The sequence below is a fragment of the Solanum dulcamara genome, chromosome 1 (genome assembly GCF_947179165.1).
Source record: "Solanum dulcamara chromosome 1, daSolDulc1.2, whole genome shotgun sequence".
Classification (NCBI taxonomy): Eukaryota; Viridiplantae; Streptophyta; class Magnoliopsida; order Solanales; family Solanaceae; genus Solanum; species Solanum dulcamara.
In genome coordinates, this window is record NC_077237.1 from 38862787 (window position 1) to 38889677 (window position 26891).

Below are 26891 nucleotides of genomic sequence, written 5' to 3' on the forward strand. Positions count from 1 at the left end.
GGCAATAGGCATAAGTTGAATTTTAAAAACCACAAAGTAATCCCTTAAAAAACCACAACGTAATCCCTTAAAAGGCATACACTTATTCCTCTAAACTCATGTCATGTGAATTAGATATTACACTTTTTAAAATCAGACAAGGCCAAAGTTCTCTAAGCCTGTCATAGTTAAGGGTACTTCGACCCACCAATCTTCATCAAATAAGAATTAGGAGCAGGGGAAAAAGTTAATGACCACCAATTTGAGGAGCAAACGTTAAAAACCACCCCGAAAATGGGGACAATCTGTGCAGAAACTTGTACTACGAGTGGCTACTTGGCCTCATTTCTATACCACAGGGTTAAACCAAAAAACGAAATAAAAAACGAGTTTATGATAATTCAGACACAAACCAATCACAAATACAAGGTATAACATTAAAGATGTTATAGTGATTCATTTACATAATTTTGTTTCCAACTTTAGAATACAAATAATCAAATGAGTCCACTAGGGTTTGCTGCCAAACTGTACTTGTGCTTAAGGTAGGCTTTGATAAAAGGATCTAATTCACCATCCATCACAGAAGTGATATCAGAAGTTTCATAAGCAGTCCTTACATCTTTTACTAGCTTGTAAGGATGGAAGACATAGTTTCTTATTTGCTGGCCCCATTCAGCCTTCACTGCATCTCCTCTTATTTGCTTTATTTCAGATGCCCTTTGTTCCTCAGCAATCACCAACAATTTAGCCTTCAATCTGCTTAGAGCTTTAATCTTATTTGCTAGCTGTGTCCTCTCCTCTGCAATTGTGACATAAAAATCAGTGTAAGCTATATTATTAGTATTACACCTCAATTCCAAATAAGCGACAAGGTCTCTCCATTTAAGCACACCTTAGGCCAGTAGTATAAGCTATACATCTGGGGGGGGGGGGGGGGGGAAGAAGATTTTTGGTCTATCCCGTACATTCGATCTTGTTTGTTTGTATCAGATGTCTCAAGATTTGTATTGTTCTTCGACTAAGATTCCATGTCTACTTCAGTTGCAGCAAGAATATTGTAATAGATTTGGCAATTAATAGCACATCAGAAACTACTTTACGGCAAGAATTTCAGACAAGAAAAATTATCCTTTAACCACAGTTCAAAATCTTACAAGATACAGAAGCAAAGGATGGGAAGTGAACAAAAACATAATGAGCTAAGAGCAAAGGTATGCTAGTTTTTTGGGCTTATAACAACTTAACAACTCTAATCTCTCTTGAGTCCATATGTCAATCTATGTCAGAAAGATCAAACACTTATCCACCAGACCCAAAAAGGCCACTCTGTCTCAAAGTCGGAACAAACTTCTTCGCTACAGATTTGCACATAATATAATAAAGAAAAAAAGGTTTCAAAGAAGAACCTGTACAGCGAACAGCTACACCAGAGGGAATATGAGTGATGCGAACAGCAGTCTCAACCTTGTTAACATTTTGACCTCCCTTTCCACCTGCTCTTGTAAAGCTGATATCCAAGTCTTCTTCGGGAATTTCAACATCTGTTGAGTCTTCAGGAAGAAGAGGCATAACCTCAATGCCTGAGAAGCTTGTCTGCACAGTGGCCACTTCAAAGATTTACATATTGTCCATGTATGAAAATGACAAGATTTTTTTGCTATGAAGATAGAAAAACAGATATATCATGCTAAGATGCACGGTATCCGAATGAAGTGGTTAATGAAACAATGATATATTGCTCATTTGTCACTAGTGTTCTTAAAGACTAGTTTAAAGCACACTTAAACCCTGAAACTTGATGAAAACCAGCTTCTGCGCTTCATCTCGCTTAATTGGCACTTTGTTTCAAAATATAGAGAGGCAAAATTCTTATTGGGACAGATTGAAAAGAGAGTTCTCAAAGCGCAATGCTTAAAAGTGCCAAAATCTGTTTAAGTTTTAAGCACAAACGCAATTAAAGCATGAGCTTGAGCAAAGAAAAGCGCTAATGAAGAAAAAACAAAAGAACTGTAAACATGTTTGACACCACTCACTAATAAAACCATTTGATGCAACTTTCACACTTGCAAGAATTCTAATTTACTGGACTATACATATTTTATTCATGAAATCCATGTCCAGTTGAACAAAATGGGAGAATGGAGTACTTTTTAATCAAAATTAGCCTATTTTGAATAAAATCAAAGCTCATTTATTGAACTACATCAGGAAAAAATATGTATCATTATGTGACCATTTAAGGTAAAGACAAGGTATTCTACACAACTTGCCTCTTTCAGCAATGAACCTCACCAGACAAGCGAGGGGAAGGGGGCAAATCTCAAAAGTCCCCATGGAATGACCATTAGGTTACAGCAATTACAGGGAGATGATGCCCAAAGAAAATAAAATAATAGAAACTGAAATACTCGTGAAACAAATCGATCAACCACCAATACTTTCTATTTTGCACTTTAGATCAATCAACACAATAAACCCATACATGCTCTTGCTTCTTGGACCATAAAGAAGGACAAAAATCTTTGCTCCCCCTCCAGATGTATCAGAGATCGCCTTTTTTCCCTCCCAATAACCTGATACATTTTCTTGCTCATTGGACAATAAAGAAGCAAACAAAACCTTTTCTCCCTAGATTACTTATTTTTGTCGTACTCTGAATTTATTTTTCAAGTTATGTACACAACTTCCTTCTTATTATACAATCAGGTAACTTGTACCATAAAGAAGCAAGCATAACCATTTTGTCCCATCAGAGATAGCTTCCTAATTTTCATTTGCAGCAATGTTGCTCAAGATTATGCAGAGAATTTACTCTTAATATACTCTTTCCAATTCTATTTACATGACCATCTTCTTCTTTTTTTAATTTTGGTACTTCCTAAATGTTTGGCATCATTCTATTATCGTATAAATTTGAAGAATTCAAATTTATTAAATTATTCAAGTTATAAACTTAGATGTAATGTTCCCTTGTTTCACAACAAACTCATGGAAGGAAAATAAATCAACCATTTGAATTTATCTCAGAATGTATCCACTTGGCAAATTGTTGCTTAATTTTAGGAAAAAGAAACTACTCAAACATGTAGCAAACAACAATGGGAGCACAAGAGAAATAAGCTTGGACTGTTGGGCCACGTTGCTTCTAATAGTAAATTGCTCACTTGGTGCTACAATTAAGTATACAATAACCAACAACAACTACACCTACAACAACAACAACAACAACGAACCCAGTGTGATCCCACCATGTGGGGTCTGGGGAGGGTAGAGTGTACGCAGACCTAACCCCCACCTTAAAAGGTAGGGCGGCTGTTTCCGAAAGACCCTCGGCTTAAGAGAGAAGAACAAGGGAGGAGAAACAAGGAAAAACAAGGAAAAACAAGACATAGGTCAGTAAAGCCAGGCATATAACAGACAATATAAAGATATAAATAATGAGAGCGATAAAGCGATAAAGTCAGGGTAGGAAAGATCGGGGATAAAGGGGCATTAACTACTATAGATAAAATAGGATACCCAAAGTAGACTGGGCCAACTAATATAAGCAGTAATCCCATGCAAAATCCTATGTTAAGACAAATGAGCGCGACTACGACTACTATGGAGAACCGATCGGCCACCTAGCCCACTATCTTAGTCTGAGTCCTCCATAGCCTCCTATCTAAGGTCATGTCCTCGGAGAGCTGCAACTGTGCCATATCATGTCTAATGACCTCTTCCCAATATTTCTTCGGCCTCCCTTTGCCCCTCCTGAAACCGTCCATAGCCAACCTCTCGCACCTCCGCACTGGAGCATCTGTGTCTCTCCTCTTGACATGCCCAAACCATCTCAGTCTCGCTTCCCGCATCTTGTCCTCCACCGATGCCACTCCTACCTTGTCTCGGATATCTTCATTCCTAATTCTATCCATCCTAGTGTGCCCACACATCCACCGCAGCATTCGCATTTCCGCGACTCTCATCTTCTGGACATGAAGTTTCTTGATTGGCCAACACTCCACCCCGTACAATAGGGTACTCAAGTGCCCAGTACACAAATAACTTAATCATATATTATAAAAAGTGGGAAGCCCCCCAAGTTAAAAGTTAGATTACGAAAATACCCTTGCACTGATATTTATCTTTTTTTGTATTTTTCTCTTATTTTGCGGAAAAAATCTGCAAGCGTCTATATTCATTGCTCAATTAAAATGCATTTAAGAAAATTAAGTCTTTCCGTTTTCAACCCCTTTCATTTTTCAAGATTGTTCATTTTCCTAAACTCCTGTCTTTTCATTCCCATACAAAATGTAGATAAAGGCCAGAGGCCTCTTTCAATTCCTAAATATTTAAATATGCCTCTAATGGAAAAGAGTTCATATATGAAAGAATATGAGTCGAACATTTAAATCTCAAGTGCACCTGCCTTGGATATGGACAGAAAAGAGCAATCATTTGGTTTCATCTCCACAATTATTTTGCTTTTGGTGTGGGTCTTCATTTTCGAATGACATTCCAAATATCAGCAATTGCAACTTAATTTTGAGTGTATTGACTTCAACTTTTTTCCTAGCCAACATATTTTATAGATCTTTTCTTTAAAGAGAAATAGATAGAGTGAGAGAAAGAAAGCGCAAGGCATGTTTGCTGGATATGAGAACTTCTCCCACTATTTAGCATTTTCATTTATGCAAAGTTTTGTTTGTTTATGCTTCCTGGAAATGAGTTTGTATCTTCAAATAAAGCTTCAATTGATGAGCAATGAACTTCAAGTTATTATCACAGAGCGTCTGTGTCTGTTTCTTTGACATTTCTGTGAATTAGATTTTTGTATATATGTCATATCTTTATAAAATATTAATACCGTATAGATGTATGGTATAAGCAATGTTTGCAATATGCGGAATTTTGGGTTTAGAATAACAATTTAAATGTATTTATTAAATCATGTAAGTTATACTCTCTCCGGTCCATTTTACTTGTCATATTTTGTTTTGCACATCACTTAAGAAAAATATTAACTAGAGAGTAATTTGACTAAGAGCCCGTTTGGATGGGCTTAAAAAAAGTAACTTTTATGTATGAAGTGCTTTTAGAACTTTGAAGTGCTGAAAGTTATTTTTATAAATAAGCAGTTGAGTGTTTGGATAAAAGTGCTTATGATGTGAATTTTAGGGTTAAAAGAATAAAAAAATATAGTTTGGGAATTTAGTTAAAATATAAGGGATATAAAAGTAATTTCCATGGTCAAAGAAAATGACTTTAAGCACTTTGGAAAAAAAAATTAGGAATCCTAACTTTTCATTTTTGACTGACTTTAAGAACTTTATGGCTTAAAGTCAGCATTAGGCAAACACGTCCAAAAGCTAAAAAGGGGCTTTAAGTTGGTTTTGACCAACTTAAAGCCAATCCAAACGGGCTCTAAATTATCCTTATTTATAACTCCTCTCTATTTAATACTTCTCTTGTTTGCACCATATTAGTATCTCTCCATATTTACGACTAAGGGTAAAGGTGGAAATAAACAACTAATTATACCTTAGCTTATTAAAATGACAATTATTTTGGATCATCTATTTTTAGTAAGGACGACAAGTAAAATAGACCTGAAGGAGTAATAATATAAAGTTAACATATTATAAATAAATTATTATTTTACAAAACAACATTGGATATTTTTTAGATATAAAATATATCTTACTTGAATAGTGTTTGCATATGATATTATAATACAATATCTATATCTATATCTACACCCAATATGTATCATCACTGTGAACATCAAGTTTTAATATCTTAATAATTGCACACCAAAATTCATATAATCTAATTTTACATGTGATTAATAGAATATTACCCCAACCTTATTATATAATTTCTTTGTGTTTGTTATATTGTACCGACTAATTTCAAAGAAACGATAATAGTGGTAATTGAAGGCGAAACAAAAATAACAATAAAACACCTTTTTTGGGTTAAATATGATATTTTATCATAAACAAACAAAATTACAAACCACCAGCCAAAAGAGGAATGACAAACCATTCTTTTACAAAACACCTTTTCTCTTTTGTTTTACATCTCAAAGACATCTTTTACTAATATGTACTTTGTAAAAATAGTATACTCATATATGTAGGGACATGCGCAAAGAGTGCGCCAAGAAACTAGTTACATAAAATATCTCTCCTCCTTTAACTATACACATCATCATCAATTGAAACAAGCCTAAGGTTTAACGACTTATGAAGGCTAATGCGTATAACTAAAGGAGGTGACATATTTTAAGTGGTAAAGTTAATTTCATAATGGGAGCGTGAGAACATGCGCATAAGCTTTTCCAAAACTTTGAGTCAGAAATGTCTAATATAAACACTTTATCATGTGTTCGGGTACTCAATTGGAACAACTCACAGTTCGAGTGTCAAAATGAAATTAACTAGCAAATTAAAGGGGTCGTTGATGTATTTCACCTATTTTTTAATAGCATAAAAATTTTGTGGAAGGGATAAAAGACTGATGCGACCCAAGTCGCCTCTAATCCATTTACAAGGAGCCAAGTGCGAGAGCTACAAGTTCTGCAAAGCATATGGCCGTGTTGGACATCTTTGAGCACATCTTGACACCATACACAGGGTTCCACCACATGATGGTTGGATTAGAGGTGGAAGAGAAGGCAAGATGTTCACTGCCTAGGCATGACAACCGTCAACTTGGGCGTTAAAGGGGTGACAGCCCGTCAACATGGGCGTCGCTTGGAAGGTTGTTGGCAGCTCACTGCCTAGAGGCGAAGAAGGCAGTGATGCCTCGTGAAGTGGGTGACGGCCCGTCACGTTGGTCGTCACTTCAGCATCGGCCAAAATATGGCCACTTTCATAAAGCTTTTGGGGCCACTTTTGGGCCATTTTTGTAATAACTAGCCAAACACTATAAATAGCTAGCTTAGTCTTCATTCTTAGGTAGATTGTTTTGAATATTGATATGATGAAACTCTTGAAAGAGTGTTGTGAGCTTGGTACAAGCTTGTGTTGAACATTGCTTAGAAACGTGGGTTGCGAGGTGAATTCAATTCCTTCGAGGTCTTCATAAGAGTTAGGTGCTTCTTAGGATTAATACGATTGAGGTTTTAGGGTTTAATATACACTTTAGTTGCTTTCAATTTCCTATTTTGTGTCTATCTATCTATCTTTATTTTCTTGTGTTTCGATTTCTTGTTTTGTTCTTGCCTTCCTAGGCTGGTTCATATCAAAGACCCTTAGAAAGCGGAAGACCTAAAGTAGATGTGCTAACATGACTAAAATATACTCCACATTAATTGGTATCAGCTATATAAATCTTTTTCTTCAATTGTGACTTATTTTCTACTAAGTTTGCATGGATTACAAAAGATTGTAGGTTTTTAAGGCAAGTCCTCATGTAATTTTAGATCTACCTCGTCTACTTCCAACACCTTCATTGACTATAGTTTCACACTTCTAGATCAGTGTATCATGAGGTCAATACAAGATATGACCAGACAATCTAAGCGAACTTATCTCATTTTATCCGTAATATATGCTACTTGCACCTTCTTGTGAACATGATTTTTAATCTTGTCTAATGTTGTATGACCACATATTCATCATAGCATCTTCATCTCTGCAACACTCATCTTGTGGATATGTTGGACTTTAGCAGACCAACATTTACTGCCATATATCGTTGGTATTTTTTTTTAATGATTATAGTGTCCGTACCAGCTTTGGCGCACCTTGACTAATTTCACGGGATCTATTGTTGGTATTATAAAGGGTTTATAGCACTTACCTTTCATTTTCATAGGCATCATTTTATCACATAATAATACCCTATTAGCACTTAGGCGGAGTTAACGATAGGCTGAAGGTTTGGAGACAATAGGACTAAGACAGAGTACTTGGAGTGCAAATTCAATGACGTAACTCACACGGCAGATATGGAGGTAAGGATTGATACAGAAGTCGTCCCCAAGAGAGGAAGTTTCAAGTACCTTAGGTCAATAATCTAAGGAAATGGAGAGATTGACGATGATGTTACACATCATATTAGAGCGGGATGGATGAAATAGAGACTCACATTATGCGATAAGAATGAGCCATTAAGACTTAAAGGTAAGTTTTATAAAGTGGTTAGACCAGCTATATTGTTTGGGGCGAAGAGTTGATAGGTCAAGAACTAGCACTTCCAGAAAATGAGAATAACAGAAATGAGGATGTTGAGATAGATGAGTGGGCACAATAGGAGCGTTAGGATTAGGAACCAAGATATATGGGACAAGATGGAAGTGGCCTATGTGGTAGACAAGATGAGGGAGTCGAGGCTGAGATGAATTGGGCATGTGAAGAGCAGATGCACAAATGTCCCAGTGAGGATGTATGAGACGATAGCTATGGTTGGTCGGAGGAGAGATAGATGTCGGCCGAAGAAATATTGGGGAGAGGTGATTAGATAAGACATGACACGTTCGCAGCTTATCGAGGATAGTATCCTAGATAGAAGGATATGGAGGCTGAGGATTAGGATAGAATGTTAGTAGGTATCGAGCGTTGCTAGTTTTTCTTATCATCATTATTATCATTACTCTCCTACTATCTATTTTTTGAATTTATTATTTCATGTTAATTCCTTTCTTTTGGGTTATCGTATTATTTGTTGTCATCGTTTTTTTCTCCATTATAATTTGTACATGGTTTTTTTCACTATTGTATTTCCTTTTCTTACTAATTTTGATATGTTTTACTGGAATCGAGGGTCTATCAGAAACAACCTCTCTCACAAGGTAGAGGTAAGGCTACGTACACACCACCCTCTCCAGACTCCACTTGTAGGATTACACCACGTATGTTGTTCTAACACGTTGGTAGCACTTTGTCCATTTCAACCATCCAATTTTATTCTCTGTGGAACACCTTTGCATCATTCCATTTTCTAGGTACAAGCCTAAATATTTGAATTGTTTACACTTAGCTATCACAATCCCCAATAATCTCACCTCAACCTCACTCTTCTTATGCTGACTAAACTCACAACATATATATTTAGTCTTACTTTTTATTTTTCCTAAAACCCTTAGGGGTTGTTTGGTTTGGATACAAGTTATGTTGGGATAATTTATGAAATAATAAGTTATACTGGAATTAGTTATGCTAAGAGAAGTTTTTATTGCTTGTTTGGTTGGTCATATTCGAAATTATATTTATTGCATAATTTCTAAGAATAAATTGTTTGTTTACAAAAATACTGTCTACCTTATTTAATTTATTTATTTTTACATTTTCTTTGCAAGCTTTAGTTATTCGAATATGACCAACCAAATTTTCATTTTAAGTTAACTATTTTTATTTATGCATTTTCATGCTTGTGTCATGTGTTTTTAAAATTAAACTTTCATCTTATTTAACTTTAAAATAAGACTTTCATTTTTTTAGCTTTAAATAAAATTTTCATCTTATTTAACTTTCAAATAAAACTTTCATCTTATTTAGCTTAAAAATAAAACTTCCATCTTATTAGCTTAAAAATAAAACTTTCATTTTAAGTTTATTAAAGTAAAGGAAATTTTATTATTAAAATTAACTATATTTTGATTGATATATAAAATATATTTTTTAAGTTAGTAATAGACTATTTAATTAAAAATATGTAATTTAGTAGTGGAGTGAACATTTTAAGAGAAATCAAAATATAAATAAACATAAGAATTAGACAAATAAATTCAACTTATAATATATTCATAAATAGAAATTGTATTTATAAAATGCAATTTTTTAATAGAAAAATATATTATCATAAAGACAACGATTGATTGAAGTTATGAATGTTATAATAAATATTGTTAAAAATTATTTTAATATACATGAATGTAAAAGTGGTGTATAAAAGCGAGTTTAAGAGGGTATTTTTGTTATTTTACATCTTTATCCCAGGATAAGTTATCATGAGATTACTATTCCATCTCCTGGGAGGGATAACTTATCCCCATACTAATTGTTAATCCTGGAATAAGTTATCCCAATCTTTGCAACCAAACAAGGGATTAAAGGTCACTCAAAAATTATTCCGGAATTAACTCCTCTTATCCATCACACCAAACGACCCCTTATTCTTTGAAGTGTTTCTCCATAATTAAAGCCTTTGGTTGATCTCCTAGTAGGTTTCATCAATTAGCAAAATATCATCAACAAATAAGATACACATGGGACTTCATCGAGTATTGTGTTGGTTAGGTTATCCATAACTAGGGTAAACAAGTACATTCTTAATGTCAATCCCTGGTGTGAACCGTGGACCATAATTATGGAAAACTCCTTTGTATCTCCCACTATTGTCCTCACACTAGTGAACACTTCATACATATATTTTAATAGTACTTACATTTTTAACATGAATTTTTTATTCGTCAATGGTTGTATCAGTTAGCAAAAACAAAACATGAATCTTTCCTTCTCCAACACCCAGCACTCACTAGAAGACCTTTGTGGTGCCCAATCATATCCCTTCTTCATGTCAATAAACATATCAAGTGGATCTTTTTGCCTTTCTAAATAAATTTCCATTAATCTAAGAAAGAATTTGTTGTTGAGCCGATGGTCTATCGGAAACAACCTCTCTACCTTCAAAAAGGTAAGTAGGGGTAATATGGCTTCATACACACAACCCTCCCCAGACCTAACATGTGGTTTACACGGGGTTTGTTGTTATTGTTGTTGTTGTTGTCGTTGTCATTGTCTTCTTAACAAGAATATAATTTCCATTATAGATCTACTAGGCATAAACCCAAATTAATTGTTTTTCACTCTTGCAGTGTCAATATGCCACTCTATCACTCCTTTACAAAGTTCCATCATATGACTCATATTTTTAATGTCACGATAGTTCGTAAAACTTCAAATATCTCCTCTGTTATTATAAAATATAATCAAGTTACTCTATCACTTCCTCATACAACATTAAAAATGCTTGGTTAGCTATCCTACTCCAACCTCTCCGAGCGACTCACAAACCTCTATAGGGACATCATCGGACCAGACTTTTCTAGTTCTAATATTTTTCAATGCATCTTTTACCTCTATGGCCTAATTCTATGAGCGTGGCTAAAGTTTATATCTTGCACAAATATATAGAGATCTGAAATGTTATTATCGTGGTTCGAGTTGAACAATTGATCAATATAGCATCTCTCGATTGATCTCCTTATGTACACTTGTTTAGAATCGTCTTTAATACACTTCACCTAGTTTAAGTCCTTACTCTTCCTCTCTCAACCATGATAGTTTAAACATTTCATTCTCTCATTCTTGTGACCTTAACATTTGGTACAATCCATCTAGGCTTTCCCTTGATTTTTACTAATAACTTTCCTACCTCTTAGCTCTCTTATACTATTCAACAACTTCTTCCACTTTTTCATCTGATAACTTCCTATAACACTTTCTTTTAGCTCTAATAACTCTTAGTATCTCCTTATACTAACACTAGGATTCTTGTGGTCGAAGTCCAACTTTAGACTCACCTAACACATCATTTGCTACTTTCTTACTACAATCGGATTTCCACTGGATGTCAGTGTCCCCCTAGAAATAAATGTTTCCTCCTCCTATAGTTTTTCTTGAAACGCTAATTGGTTAGCAGTCTTTAATTCCAACCCTCGGACATGTGATTCTATCACGTCTTCTAGCAAGGATAAAGTTTATTTGACTATGATTACCCTACTATTAAATGCTATCAGGCGAGAATATCCCTTTTTAAAACGTGTTAGCTACAACTTAACCATAAGCTAGGGTGAACTCAGGAGTATCCTTTCCTTCATCACCCCTAGTACCATAACCATACCCCCCTTGTACAATTGTACATGTTCAGAACCGCCACAATCTTTACCATTATATGTTACTTGGATTCACTTGAACCAAGGTATCCATATCTTGAAAAAAAAAATTAGTTTTAGCTTCTGCATCTAATCCTATTGGCAGAGCATAGGCACTAATGACATTAAATGTTCTCATTTATGCATGCAAGTCTTAATGAAATAATTGTATCCCAACGACCTTAATCCTTAAGTTTTGGTTCTACAATAGTTCCCATTGCATTACTATTTTTCTCTATCCCACAATACCATAATTTATCGCTCATGTTGTCATCTCTCTAACCTTTTACCCCGGCCATTTAGTTTCATGTAGTTATGCAATATATCTCCCCTCCTTTATAAGCTATCTACTAACTCCATCGACTTTCCAATCAAAAAGCCTATGTTCCAGCTATCTACTCAAATTCAACTCTCTTGGACTAGCTTTCCTACCCTCATCAGTTGATGATGCGGGAACCCTTCCCTATTTTGTACCATATCCAGGATGTGGCGATACGAGCTTCTTTACCTACATTTGTCCATGATGTGGGACCCTTTCCTATGTTGCACCACATCAAGGTGTTGATGTGGCAGTACGAACCTCTTTACTCATACCCACCAGGCTACAACTGATGAGAGAGCTGTAGCTCATACTCAGTCACATCCAAGTGGTAATGTGACAGAACCACTAGCTTATTTTTCATCAAATCCAGGTGGCAATGTAATCCGTTCCTTGATGAGTATGTCCCAATGATACTATTGTGAGGATTCATCATGAACTGGCTTTTTACGCTAGCTCTCACCCTCTATTCGGCTTGGGACCGACAATGTAAGCAAGCTCACACGCTATGATTATCATGCTTAGGTACTTTTGTTGTGAAGTAGCCCACTCAAACTCATACGATGTCTTTCATGAATGCGTGAGTATCTAGAAAATACAGAATATAAGGAGGCCCAAAAGAGTGTTATCACATAGAGATATATAACCTGACGAAGGCCTTTAGCGTTGAAGGGAGACTGTCGAACAATCCTGTGGGTTCCTTTCTCCCCAGACAGGTAGCCATATGCATACCGGCCATCAATTTCAATAGTGGCTGACTTGATCCCAGCTTCATCTCCCACAGACTTCTCAACAACTTTTGTTTTATAGCGATGCTTTTCTCCCCATCTCACATACATCCTGAGAAGCATATCTGCCCAATCCTGCACTGGAATTAATCAAAATATTCTATGTAAAAGAGGTAATGAAAATTGTGACACTGATTTTGCAAGTTTTTGAAGACTTGAAAACTTTCTAATGAAACAGGACTAGTAGAGAATACATGGACCAAACCTGTAATGAGAAAAAGCAAGATAAGGTTTCAAAGCAAAATATACAAATTGTTAGAGAGCTTCAATCATGTCTACTCCACATCATATCCTTTTTTTTTAATCTAATTTTTTTATAAGAGATGAATAATAAAAAATAATATTTCATATCATTTTTTATTTTGAGATCTCCCTCATGATCAAACTGTAAGCTCAAAAACATTTAAATTATCTTTTCGATCATATAAAATAGCTTTTAAGAAGAAAAAGACATACTGAGTTGAAATCTATATGGACAATGATAGTTAATGCTCACAGCAAAGAATGAATTTCTACACTGTAGTAAGGCACCTAAGACTTTTCTGGCTCTATAAAATCCGTAACAGCATTATCATGATCAGCTAATATGAAATAACACTGCCACTTGGCAGAATGTATTGAAAACTATCTCACTGCCTCAGGTGAACACCCATGATGATATTCATGAAAAATGTGAACGATTATGAAATTTTAATCATCCGGGTCCATATGCACAAACATTCACACCAGTTGCTTGACTTGACACAATCAAACTGCTACTAGCCATTGCAGCGGAAAAAAGTTGGAAAGTTTATCAACTTGATGTTAAGTTGCCTTTCTCAATGGTCTTCTCCAGGAGGAGATTTACGTTGAGCAACCAGATGGTTTTGTTGTCAAGGGGCAAGAAAATAAGGTTTATTTGCTAAAGAAAGCTCTCTATGGGTTTAAGCAAGGACCAAGAGCTTGGTATAGCAAGATTGATGATCATTTACACAGTGTAGGATTCAAGAAGAGCCTATCTGAGTCTACACTTTACATTAAGTGTTCAGGTGCGGACATACTTATTATTTCTCTATATGTTGACGATCTCTTTTGTCACAGGAAGTAAGGCTTGTCTTATTGAGGATTTCAAGTTGGAAATGATGGTCTTTGAAATGACAGACCTTGGACTGATGGCATACTTTCTTGGAATGGAGATCAAACACAATGAAGACAATATGTTCATTTGCCAGAAAAAGTATGCTCAAGATATCCTAAAGAAGTTTCATATGGAAGATCGTAAAGTTATGAGTACTCCAATGAACCAAAAGAAAAAGTTGTCCAAAGATGATGGAACCAAAAAGGTGGATGAGGCATATTATAGAAGTCTTATTGGTTGCTTAATGTATTTGACTGCAACCAGGCCTGATATCCTGTATGCAGTAAGTCTTTTGTCTCGGTTCATGCATTGTGCAAGTGATTTAAACTTGAGAGCAGCTAAAAATTGTCAGATACATCACGTGAACTGTCAACTATGGTGTTAAGTTCCACAAAAGTCAGAATTTTAGACTTATCGGATTTTCCCATAGTGATTGAGCTGGTTCATTTGATATGAGGAGTACTTCGGGTTTTCGTTTCAATCTTGGATCAGGAGCTTTCTCTTGGTGTTCCAAGAAACAAGATACAGTAGCGCAATCAACAGCTGAGGCAGAATTCATTGCTACAGCAACAGCTGTAAATCAAGCACAATGGTTGAGTAAAATCATGTGTGATCTGAATATGGAACAAAAAGAAGGGACGGAGGTTTATACTGATAACCAAGTTGCAATTTCTATTGCTAATTGTGAGAAATATTGGAGAAGAATATTATTGAATTGTGTCTACATTATTGCATTGAGACCCTATTTATAGACAATATATTAGACTCCTTTCCCAATTAGGACACTACATTATACTTCTTCCCAAGTAGGATTCTATGTACTATCCCTATTTATATTCCTGTTCTAAGTTGGATTGTATTTATGTAATGACTTAAAGGTTTGGTCCAAGCCCATTTAAGTTAAGTAACTAATTAAATTACCTAACCCAGCCCATTAACTAGTTAAGTCTCAGGTTTAACCCACCTCCTTAATAAATTAATTAGTAAATAAGGATAGAAAGAGGCGGTGAAAAGGGACTTAAAACAGCTACGGTTGTTTCAGCTCAAAAGCTGTCCAACGCAAACCTCTGGAGAAAGGAAAAAAAACAAAAGGAAAACAGAGAAGAGAGACGAAGCAGAGAAGAGGAAAAATAGCAGAAGAAAGAAGAAAGGTAAAGAGAAAGATACCCAGCACCAAGTAAAGGTTTTCATCTCTTAGACCTAAAACAAGGAATATTGTAGAAGCCCCCATTGTTGTTCTACATTCTTGACTTTGCAAGTAAGTGGTCAATATACTATTCACCTCTAAACTCACCCTTTTGTTAACATAGATAGCAATAACATCTGGAATTTAGGATCTAATAATGTGAGACGTTCTTTTAAAACCTTTACCTTTGGGAAAAAGCTAAAAATCTGATTTTAATATTAAAACTAGGTGTATATTACTTGCTTGTAACTACAAAGCTCCGCATTATAATCTGCTAATAGAGATTGTTAAAATCATGTTCTTCGGATAGAGAAGTTAAGTCAAAACAAAAGTTGTTGTGTTTTTTAAAGAGATGGGCAGCTTGCTTATAGTTAGAAGTGCTCATAAACTATAGATATTATATCTAGAAATATTTAAGAGTTAATAATATCTAAACATCATGTTGTGATTTTAGATTATTGACATTTGTGTGGCATAATCCCTGGAAGCAAGGTTGGAGCTATTTCGACGGAAGTACTGTGAGTGATAATTCCTCCATAGTTGATTTCCAACTATAGCATGTTTTAAATTCGTATTTTTTTCACTAAAATGATTTATCTAAAAATTAATTTATTGCACGCGGACAAGCAATAGTATGGTCAATATGAATCATTGATACCATGAGGTTACATGTTTTTTGAACTTATGCTATTTTCGAGTTAATACCTACTATTATATTCGAATTTGACACAAATGATATGAATTTATGTGAATTATAACGAAGTTATCTCAGGAAGTTTACTTTGCCAGTTCGCCGTTATCTAACGTCGGGATCGTTAGACCTAGTGCACCTTGTAGGAAAACTAATATGGTACAAACACCCTCTAGAAGGGAACCTAGCTGACTGGGTAGTCAGACGGCTATGGTAAATCTGTAGTCAGAAGGTATATTTGATACTGGCATTGGATCCTCCGAATAACTAAGGGATGTGATTATTTAAATAACTAGAACACAATTTCTTTCATGAATATCCAACTTGACTGAAGCAAGCTATGGATGATTATTTATAAATTGCATGATTTCCTATGTATTTGCTTGTCTCAGGTAAAACGCTATGGTTGATGTTATTACTGACTCTGTCGGTGTGAATGATCCCACTCCTTCTTTCTTTTTTCCTTTCAGATAATTCAGCTGGAGGTGAAACTTCACTCGGACATAGTGATAGACAGAGTTGACATCGGATCCAGTAAGCCCCGCACTTGCTTCACGTGGGCCATCATTTTGTTTAGACTAAATTAGTATATTAGTGTATTCAAATCCTAGAGTCTTGCTCCTTGAGTCAGTCTTGTAAATTTGGTTTTGGTTTGTGTTGGTGGAGAGATGACTTGGAACTTCTAAAGTTTTGTGGAAGTCACTTACTTTTGAGTATGATAGTCTCTTAGACTTAATATGTTGTTATTATAGTAGGTTGGGTTGTTATTTATTGACTCCTGACAGGTTTAAATTTATGGATTGTTCCATGTACAAAGGAAACTCTGCCGAATTGTTAGCTTGAACATGGTCCAGGCCTGCTCGGTAGGCTTAGGCTTAGGCTTACTGAGCGCCGGTCATGGCCTGAGTAGATTGGGTCATGTCAATATATTATCCTTGTTCCTATTCCTATTCTAACACTCCCCCTCAAGCTAGTGCATATAATTCATATGTACCTAGCTTATTACAAATGTAATTAATACGAGGACCTGTGAGAGGCTTGGTGAAGATATTTGCAAGTTGATCACTCGACTTCACAAAATTGACACGCAATCTCAATGAGCTTGGTCTTCTCATTAAATACTGGATTTGATGCAGAATGTGATAAAACACATAATGAACAGCTCCATTATGAATCATGCAGTCCTAAATTACTGTGATGAACTTTCCGAACCAAGCTCGAGAAGACTATTTTAGTCCATAGAGTGACCTGCGTAATCGACATACAAGGCTACTAAATTCCCCTGAGCAACAAAACTAGGTGTTTGCTTCTTATAGACTTCTTCACAGTGCAGCGATCGTCAGAAAGTGCTCAAAATCTGGTATAAAAAATGTGGATTGTCTTGGAATCAATAGACGAGTCGATATTAAATAGAAAGTCATCGAAAAACTGACCGGACCATGATCATGCATCGGAGTATTAGATTTGATGGTTGAAAGTGGTCACAATCTGAGAAATAAAATTATATAGGTAGGATCGGAATGATGGCACGACCCTATTGAGAAAGAGAATTATATGGGTAGGGTTGGAATGATGGCACAACCCAACTAGAAAATAGAAATTATATAGGTAGGGTCAGATTGACGGCATGACCCTACTGAAAAAGAGAAATTTCATGGGTAGGGTGGGAATGATGACACGATCCTACACAAATAAGAAAGTAGTCACTGAAAAAATGGCACCGTTCTACGCAAATCGGATATGAAAAAATTGTCACCGGAAAGATGACACAGTGCTACACAAATCGAATATGAGAAAGTAGTTATCGAAATGATGCACAATGCTATACAAATCAGCTATGAGAAAGTAGTTTGAAAAAATGCACGGTACTACGCAAATTAATATGAGAAAATAGTTACCGGAAAGATCACAGAGCTATGCAAATTAGATATGAGAAAATATTCACCGGAAAGATACACAGTGACCTCACTTTTACTAACGTAATCGTTGGCCAGACGAGCCGCATATATGGGTAATAGCCACTCGCCGACAACGAAAACTCTTTGATTTTCTACCTAGATTGTAGAGACTCTAATACCATGTGAGAAATATTGGAGAAGAATATTATTGAATTGTGTCTATATTATTACATTAAGACCCTATTTATACACACTATATTAGACTCCTTTCCTAATTAGAACACTACATTATAATCCTTTTCCAAGTAGGATTCTATGTACTATGCTAATTCCTATTCCTATTCTAAGTAGGATTGTATATACTATTCTTGTTTCTATTCCTATTCTAACACTAATAATCCAATTTTTAATGGGAGAAATAAGCATTTCAATGTTAAGTTGTTTTTCTTGAGAGACGTGCAGAAAGATGGAGATGTGAAGCTTCTTTACTGCAAAAGTGATGAGCAGGTTGCTGACATTTTCACCAAGCCCCTTCCCCTCAGCAAGTTTGAGTTTTTCAGAAAGAAACTAGGAATTTATAGCTAAAGCAAGGAGAAGTGTTAGTTGCTATGTTTTAGGACTGCAACTTTATTTATTTACTGCAGTAAATTAGTTTTCTTGAGATAACTTCTTTTTCTAGTCTTTAAGAGTTTGTTATTTTCAGCAGATTTTGTGCTGATATTTAGGTATTTAAAGTCAATGTTTTATTATAAATGCAAGTCTTAATTGCAGTGAAATAAAATGCACTTCTCCACTTCTATTCATAAGCTCTCTATTTTTTAGTTCTTCATTCCCTTTTACTATTTTATTCCTTCATATTCATAAGTTTTTTTTGTTCTTTTTCTGATTTTCACTCAATTAAACAACACTAGCCCTAGCCTTGGTGGCAGAATGACCTAGTATCTCGTGGCAGGTATCCTGTTGAATTAGTTGAGACGCACGAAAACTGATCCAGACACCGAGGTTATCAAAACAAACTGATAGACCTAGCCCCTACCTACAGATCCAGCATTACCTGTGCATCAGTGCCACCCGCTCCAGCTGTGATAGTAATCACTGCAGCTTCTTTATCATAGGGGCCAGAAAGAAGTTGAGTCAACTCAAAACGATCCAGTGCCTTGTTCAATTCCTTTATGATACCAGAGGCCTCTTGAAGAAACACTGAATCAATTGAGTCCATCTCCTCAGTGAGCTTAATAATTGTTTCTGCATCATCAGCCTGTGGAAGTGTGAATTACTGTATTGTCACTGTCGTACTGACATTGATTTATGAATAAATATCCAAACAAGTGGTGAGATACCTGAGATGTTTTCAAGGACCAGAAGAAAATTCTAAAAAAGCCACAACCAGATAAAGCTTTGCAATTTTTTTTATCTGCGCATCAAAGGGAAAAAAATGTTTTGATTTTTTTTAATCTTTCAAATGGACATCTGTCCACTATATTATCTTCCTCTTTAATTTTTAATTTATATTCCAAACTTTGGACAGGAGGAGGTATTTACGGGAAATGAAGGAAAGTCTCCAGAAGAATAAGATTGGTAACCACTGGATTCTTAAATGTTCTTGAACCATTAACCATTTACTGCAAAGACAAATCAAAGTTAAAGGTAACATGCGCCTTGCAAGATAAAATAGGACCTCCAGTGCAAGACTAATATAGTACAAAGATGCTTCAGCAAAAATGGAAAATGTGTTTTGATGTTAACAAGAAACAACTTAGTACCAGTGTTTTCTGCTCTCCATCTCTCTTTGAAGGAAAGTGTAGGTACCTTTGTCTTGAATTCACAGAGAAGCTTTAATTTGTCTTTGCAATCAGTCAAGGCCTGAAGTGTTTCCTGAGCTTTAGCACGATTATCCCAGAGAGAGCTATCAGCTGCTGCTGCTTCTAAAGCAGCAAGATCTTCCTGTAATTGCTTTAGACCAGCAGCAGCTCTGATCTCCTCAACACGCTCAAAGACAGTCTCTACATCCTTCCTTAAAGTATAGAAATCTGTGGACATATAAAACAGTAAGAACACTCCAACTTCATACATTGTAAACAATACATAAAGAGCCAAATACTCCACAAAACATGAAAAATCCAGCAAAAGATTGCACAGAGATTAAGTGCTACCCAGAGAATTGTGACTGTAGAAGCTACTTGCCATCCACAACTTTAATTTTTGATTTTCTAGAAAAGTGAATTTCATTCAAAGATGAATGAAAAGAGTCCCTTCCCTACACATGATTTCAGAAGCAGTCTATTAAAATTGAAAAGCTCAATTAAGTGATAAGGTCCATGCAGTTAGAAGCGAAAATCAAGAAGTGAAGGGCATGCTTCTTTGAAGACAAGCGCACAACAACAACAAACACAGTGTAATCCCACAAGGAAGACAAGAGCACAAATATTAAAAAATTAAAAAAATACAAAAACATATATAAATTTAGTATTACAATAATCAAATTATAATCAATATAAATTATTTCAACATCCAAATGTAAAATAATGCCTATATGATCCAACTCCAGTTGAGACTCAAAGAACCAATTGCTTTTCGTGTGAAGCGCACACTTCGTTGAAGCACATTGTTTCACCTATGAAAAAATCCCTTGGAAATTTTTTGTTTTCTGAGAAAGGTAACAAAAAGTTAATTTCATTTATTAAGATAAAATAAAATAAAATAATCGTATAACTCCTTACTAACAAAAATATGGATGGCTCACTTGGAATTAACAAAAAGAACTACAATATAACAAGTAAGGTACATCCATATGCCAAACTACAGACATCCGACTAGAGGTGGCAAATGGGAGGATAGAGTCGGATATGGGTTGGTCTAAAATGAGTTAGGTCAAAATAAATAAAATATCCGACTCGACCCATCATATTATATTAAAAGTGGGAAGAATTTTAGACAAAAGTTAGATTATGGTTTTACCCCTACATTAAATTTAAATGTTATAAACTATTTAATTTATTAAATAGTAAATCATCATATTAGTACATGAATCAACCACCATAAAGTCTCTTGAATATGCATTCTTTGTATTAATTTTATGTTTGAGTAAATTCATGAATTTTTTATTTTGTTCATCTTCCAATTGAAAATATGAATGGTTATGTTTGCCATTCACAATAGGAAAAAAATCATACAAACCTATATTATATATATATATATATATATATATATATATATATATATATATATATATATATGTATTAATGTGAAGTATATTACATAAATTTTATTACCACTAACTCTCCATTATCTGAATATATGTAACCCCCACTAATTATATTCATTATGATTTTTAATCACACATCTCATCCTCATCCATGATCTCAAATAGATTAATGACATATTCATGACAACTATTTGTGTTCCTCAATCCTATTCTATAAATAGCAACATTTGACACAACATTATATACACAGTTGAAAAAAATGAAAAAATCACTATGCTCTCTTCTCGTCTCTTTTAATTTGTTTTGTTTAGTGTTTATGTTTGTTGTTTGTTGTTATTGTACAACTTTCTATTATTTTGTTATTATTATTATTGAGAATTTACCTTGGTTTGTTGCTTTGTATAGATTAGCCTGGCATGTGGTATTTTTGTATCCTCATTTGAAAATTGTATTTGTACTATAGTTAGTTATTTATACTTTATGCACTTTTAGTCAATTTTATAATTAAGGATGTATTCTTTTTATTAGGAAGATATATGTACTTTCAATCAAAAATTGATGGATATTTTTTATTGAATACAATACATTTGAATGGGATAAAATATGTCATTTGCAATACAAAATTTACATGAAATATTTTGGGATAAACGTGCAAAGCACGTCCCCAGAACTAGTATTTGATAAATGGGTAAACCCAATTGCTTCTTATTATGTAAAGAAATAAGTACTTTCAAATTACAAGATTTTTTTCTTATTCTTTTTCTCCTTTTAGGGTGTGTTTGGTATGAAGGAAAATATTTTTTCATGTTTTTCTAGAAAATATTTTTTTGGAAAATGAGGGGTCCTAAATCGAGGTTGGGAGGTCAAAATTTGGGTCTCGAGTCGGGGTTGGAAGTCCGATCTCAGTCTGGACCAGTTTCGAGTGGTGAGGTTTAAGAAAAGTTTTGAAAAATTATTTCTTCATTTAAGGAAAGTTTTGAATTTTTTCCCTTACTTTATGTATGAAAATCATTTTTCTTGAATTCAAGAAAATTAAGTCTGAAAAATATTTTTCAAAACATTTAAGTCAATCAAACATGAGAAAATTGAAAATTATTATTCATAAAATATTTTTTCTTCAGACCAAACACATAGGTTTTACATTGTTACATACTTTAAGGAGAGTGTAATTTGGTGGATAACTCTGAGTTACCCATATTAACGGATAACCATATATTTCACCCATTTTGCCACCCCTACATCGACCTATCAAAAACAAGGAAATCACAGATTTGCCTCACCGTTGTTCATCTCCATTTCCTCAAATACCGTTCTTTCAACATCACACCTCCACCCAAACACATCTGTTTTGCCATCCTCATCAATCGTGACCCTACCCCCTCCCAACAACAACCTTTATAACATTAATGTTTGACATCTTCTCTGTTATAAGGAGCCCTAACATATTAGCTTAAACATCCCCTAAGCCACCAACATCATGTTATTTTCTTAAGGTCCCATGCATTCCATTACTTTCAAATAGCTGGCAATTCCCTTTTTTCCTATGAAGGTTGCCTGAGATTATGGCAATAGTTGTCAGGTAATTGTTAGAATATAAATAGGAAGAAGAATAGTACATATAATCCTACTTAGAATAGGAATAGAAATAGAAATAGTATATAGAATCCTACTTTGAAAAGAATTATAATGTAGTGTCGTAGTTGAAAAAGGAGTCTACTGTAGTGTCTATAAATAGGGCCTTAATATAATAATGTAGATACACAATTCAATAATATTTTTCTCCAATATTTCTCACATGGTATCAGAGCCTCTATGATCTTAGTAGAGAATAAAAGAGCTTCCCTGCCGGCAGGCGGCTATTAACCATATATGCAGCCTGTTTTGCCAATGATTATATTAGCAAAAGTTGGGTGACCGTGTAGCTTTCCGGTGACTATTTTCTCATGTGTAATTTGTGAAGCACCGTGCCATCTTTCCAATAACTACTTTCTCATATTTAATTTGCATAGCACCGTGCCATCTTTCCAATGACTACTTTCTTATATTCGATTTGCATAGCACCATGTCATCAATGTGGTGACTACTTTCTCATATCTAATTTGCATAGCACCGTGCATCTTTCTGATGACTACTTTCTCATATTTGATTTGTATAGCACCGTGCATCTCTCCGGACTACTTCTCATATTTAATTTGAGTAGTACCGTGGATTTTTCCGAACTACTTTCTCGTGTTTGAGTTGCATAGCATCGTGTATCTTTTCAGTGACTTCTCAGCTTTGATTTATGTAGTTCCATTCGTCTTTTCGATGACTCATCAAATCTGATTTGCCTAGGGTCGGGCCATCATTTCAACCCTACTCATATAATTCTCTTTTTCAGTAGGGTCATGCCATCATTCCGACCTACCCATATGATTCTCTTTCTCATTAGGGTCGTGTCATCATTCAGACCCTACCCATATAATTTTATTTCTAAAATTGTGACACTTTCAGCCATCAAATCTAATAATCTGGCACTTCAGCATGTTCCGGCCAGTTTTATAGTGACTTTCTTGTTTAAGATCTACTCATCTCTTGATTTTGAGACGATCCATATATTTTATACCAAATTTTGAGAACTTTCCAGCGATAATTGCATTGTTTCCGACACATCTAAGTTTTCATGCATTGTTTTCTTTCTGTTTCAAATTTACTTTTGCCAAAAAAAAGGTTCACTCAGATATTTGGACTGGATTATAGTGATATTTTCTCTCCCGTGGCTAAAATAGCATATGTTCGCCTTTTTCTATATATGGTTGTCGTTCTTCATTGGCCTTTTAATCAGTTGGACATTAATAATGTTTTTCTGTGATCTCGAGGAAGAAGTTTATATGGAGCAACCACTCGATTTTGTTGCTCAAGGGGAGTCTGGTAGCCTTATATGTTGATTGAGTAAGTCACTCTATGGTCTACAACAGTCTTCTCAAGCTTGGTTTGGGAAGTTCAACACTATAATTCAGGAATGTATCACTTTGTGTTTTATCGACATTATGCATCAAGTCCAGTATTTCATGAGAAGACCAAGCACATTGCGATTGACTGGCATTCTGCATCAAATCCAGCATTTCTTAAGAGGACTAAGCACATTGAGATTGACTGTTAATTTTGTGAAGTCAAGTGATCAACTTGCAGATATCTTCACCAAAACCCCTCACCGATCCTCAGATCAATTACAATTGTAACAAGCTACATAAATATGACTTATATGCACCAGCTTTAGGGGGAATGTAGAAGGTCATATCTTTGGTAAGTTGAAATTGCGCCCATATCTTGTCTAATCGCCTCTCCTCAATACTTCTTTGGTCTACCTCTATCTTTCCTGAAATCATACATAGCCAACCTCTCACACCTCTGCACTAGGACATCCGTACCTCTCTTCTTCACATGTCCGAACCATCTCAGTTTCGTTTTTCGCATCTTGTCTTCCACCGAAGCCACCCCCACCTTATCTCGTATATCCTCATTTCTAATCCTATCTCTCCTAGTATGCCCAAATATCCATCGCAACATTTTCATTTCCACAATTTTCAGCATCTGAATGTGAGGCTTCTTGACTGGCCAAAGTTGCGCCTCATACAACATAGTTATAATAATCTTATAACTATCCCCATAATAATCTTATAACTACTTACTAACAAAAGTAAATAAGGGGCAATAAGACCGTATATGTGGTTCTCCATCCACACCTTTTAGAAGGTTGCACATTCAGAAGTCTTTGTTTAAACAACTAGTTGAATATTCTACGGAGTATGAAGGGAACTGTAAGCCCATGAAACCTGTACCGAAAGATCAACTTTAAGGAAATGAACAGTTCTATTGTCAACTTTGTAATAAATTTTACGTTTCTTTCAGATTATAAGTACAAAAATTTTGGTGGAGTGATAGCTAAAATTTTGCTAGTGCAATATTACTATGAGAAATATTGGAGAAATTCATTATTGAATTGTGTATCTACATTATTATATTGAGACCTCATTTATAGACACTACATTAGACTGCTTTTCCAACTAGGACACTACAATATAATCCTTTTCCAAGAAGGATTTTATATACTATTTTTATTCCTATTCCTATTCTAGAAGAATTGTATATACATTCTTGTTCCTATTTATAGATAGGAGGATGTGAAGTATATGGATTATAGAAGGTTAGTAGGTAGTATTCTGTTGTCTTGTTATCCATCCATACTAGTAGTTGTAGTATTGTTCCTGTAGTTTCTTGTCCTTCGGTTTCTGTTACTATTTATTGTTTCTTGTACTTCAATTATCATAGTATTATTTTTTTAGTTAATATTTTGTTGTTAGTGTGTGTTTTTTTTGTTATTATCAGTTATTTCTTGTATTTCGGTCACTTCTTTTTCTATACTACTTTGGACTATTTTTCCCTTGAGTCGATGGTCTATCGAAAAACAGTCTTTCTACCTCTGAGGTAGGGGTAAGGTTTGCGTACACTCTACCATTTCAATGGGACTATTGTGGATATGTTGTTGTTGTAGTTATAAGATTATTATTTGGGTTGGCGGTAGAATATACTCCACTGGTTGGCATTACTGAAAAATGTTTATTCAGGTACTCGGAAGGATTTTTCGCCACAGGTAACTTCAGGAGAGCATATTAATCATCTACGCCATATTCTCACAACGTTACAAAAGCACAGCCACACAACCACTACAAATGAAGAACATACATGTAAATACTGCTGAAGTAAACAACCTAGATGCAGCTAAGCATAAATACTTCACCATAACACATTGTTTTGTTTTGATGGTCCAAACATTATGTCTCAACTTAAAAGCTCTATCAAAATCCAGACAAGACATATAAGACAAAATGCAGGTATCACGTGAAATTAGTCGAGGTGCACACAAGCTGCCCAGACACCACCATTATCCAAAAGAAAACATAATACAAAATGCAAGAAAAGCTTAAAGAAAGTTCAGAATGCACCTGGTCGTTAAATGATTACAACGATCCAATATAACCAAAATTTCTTATCAAAATTATTAAAAGAAAAACTCAAGCCTTCATCATAAAGACAACATTTTGGCATGGTATAAATTTACCTTGCATGGCCCATTCACGCGTTTCAGTATTGCTTACTCCCACCTCAGGTGTTGCAAAAGAAGCTGTGTCACCTTCAATGGAATTAATGAACCACATAGTAAGCAAATTATTTTTTTCTGATAAGTACAAATACTAGGAAATTAAAGGCCCAAACAGCGATATTTGTGAGAAGCTAGGAAGCTAGGTGACAATTTATAATTCAAGACTCAGAATTACTCCTTCCATCCCAATTTACACCAATTTTAAGAATAGAATTTGACGTACATAAACTCATCGTGTTAATATAATATTTCTATATTAAATAGTGGAATTTTGAAAATAAAAGTTAAATATAGTTTACAATCGATAAAGGTAAAGTAACCAAATCTCTATAAGACGAGGGAGTGCTAAATAGGGAGGAAAAGAGGAAAATACGACCAAGTAATTGCAGGAATAAAAAAGTAGATACCCGTTGAAGAAGAACTGATATTCCTATGCATTGCTCTCATTCTCCTAATTGCAGGAAAAAAAGAATGAGAACTGATTTGTGAAATTCTCTGTCTTCTCCTATGCATTGCTGTTATTCTTGGAATTGGAACTGCTGCTGCCGTTCTTGGTTTTCTGGCTAAGCTGTGGAAGGGCTTCGAATACTGACCAACTGAACTTTGAACCACAATCTCCATGGCTGGAGAAAGAGAGAAGCTGTCTCTGCCTTGCAAAGGGATAAAGAGTGTATGGAACAATTTGCCGACTAATCCATA

The 26891-nt window shown here is 35.0% G+C and overlaps 1 protein-coding gene across 1 annotated transcript; it reads right to left on the reverse strand.

Moving 5' to 3' along the window:
- Nucleotides 1-356: 356 nt before the first annotated feature.
- Nucleotides 357-26891, reverse strand: LOC129889708 (peptide chain release factor PrfB1, chloroplastic). Its single transcript, XM_055965476.1, has 7 exons — nucleotides 26600-26891; nucleotides 26151-26222; nucleotides 19654-19874; nucleotides 18899-19102; nucleotides 12812-13027; nucleotides 1389-1575; nucleotides 357-781 (listed from the first exon to the last, which is right to left on the reverse strand). Exons 1-7 carry the CDS (start codon nucleotides 26811-26813, stop codon nucleotides 477-479), a joined length of 1419 nt encoding a protein of 472 aa, XP_055821451.1. The 5' UTR covers nucleotides 26814-26891; the 3' UTR covers nucleotides 357-476.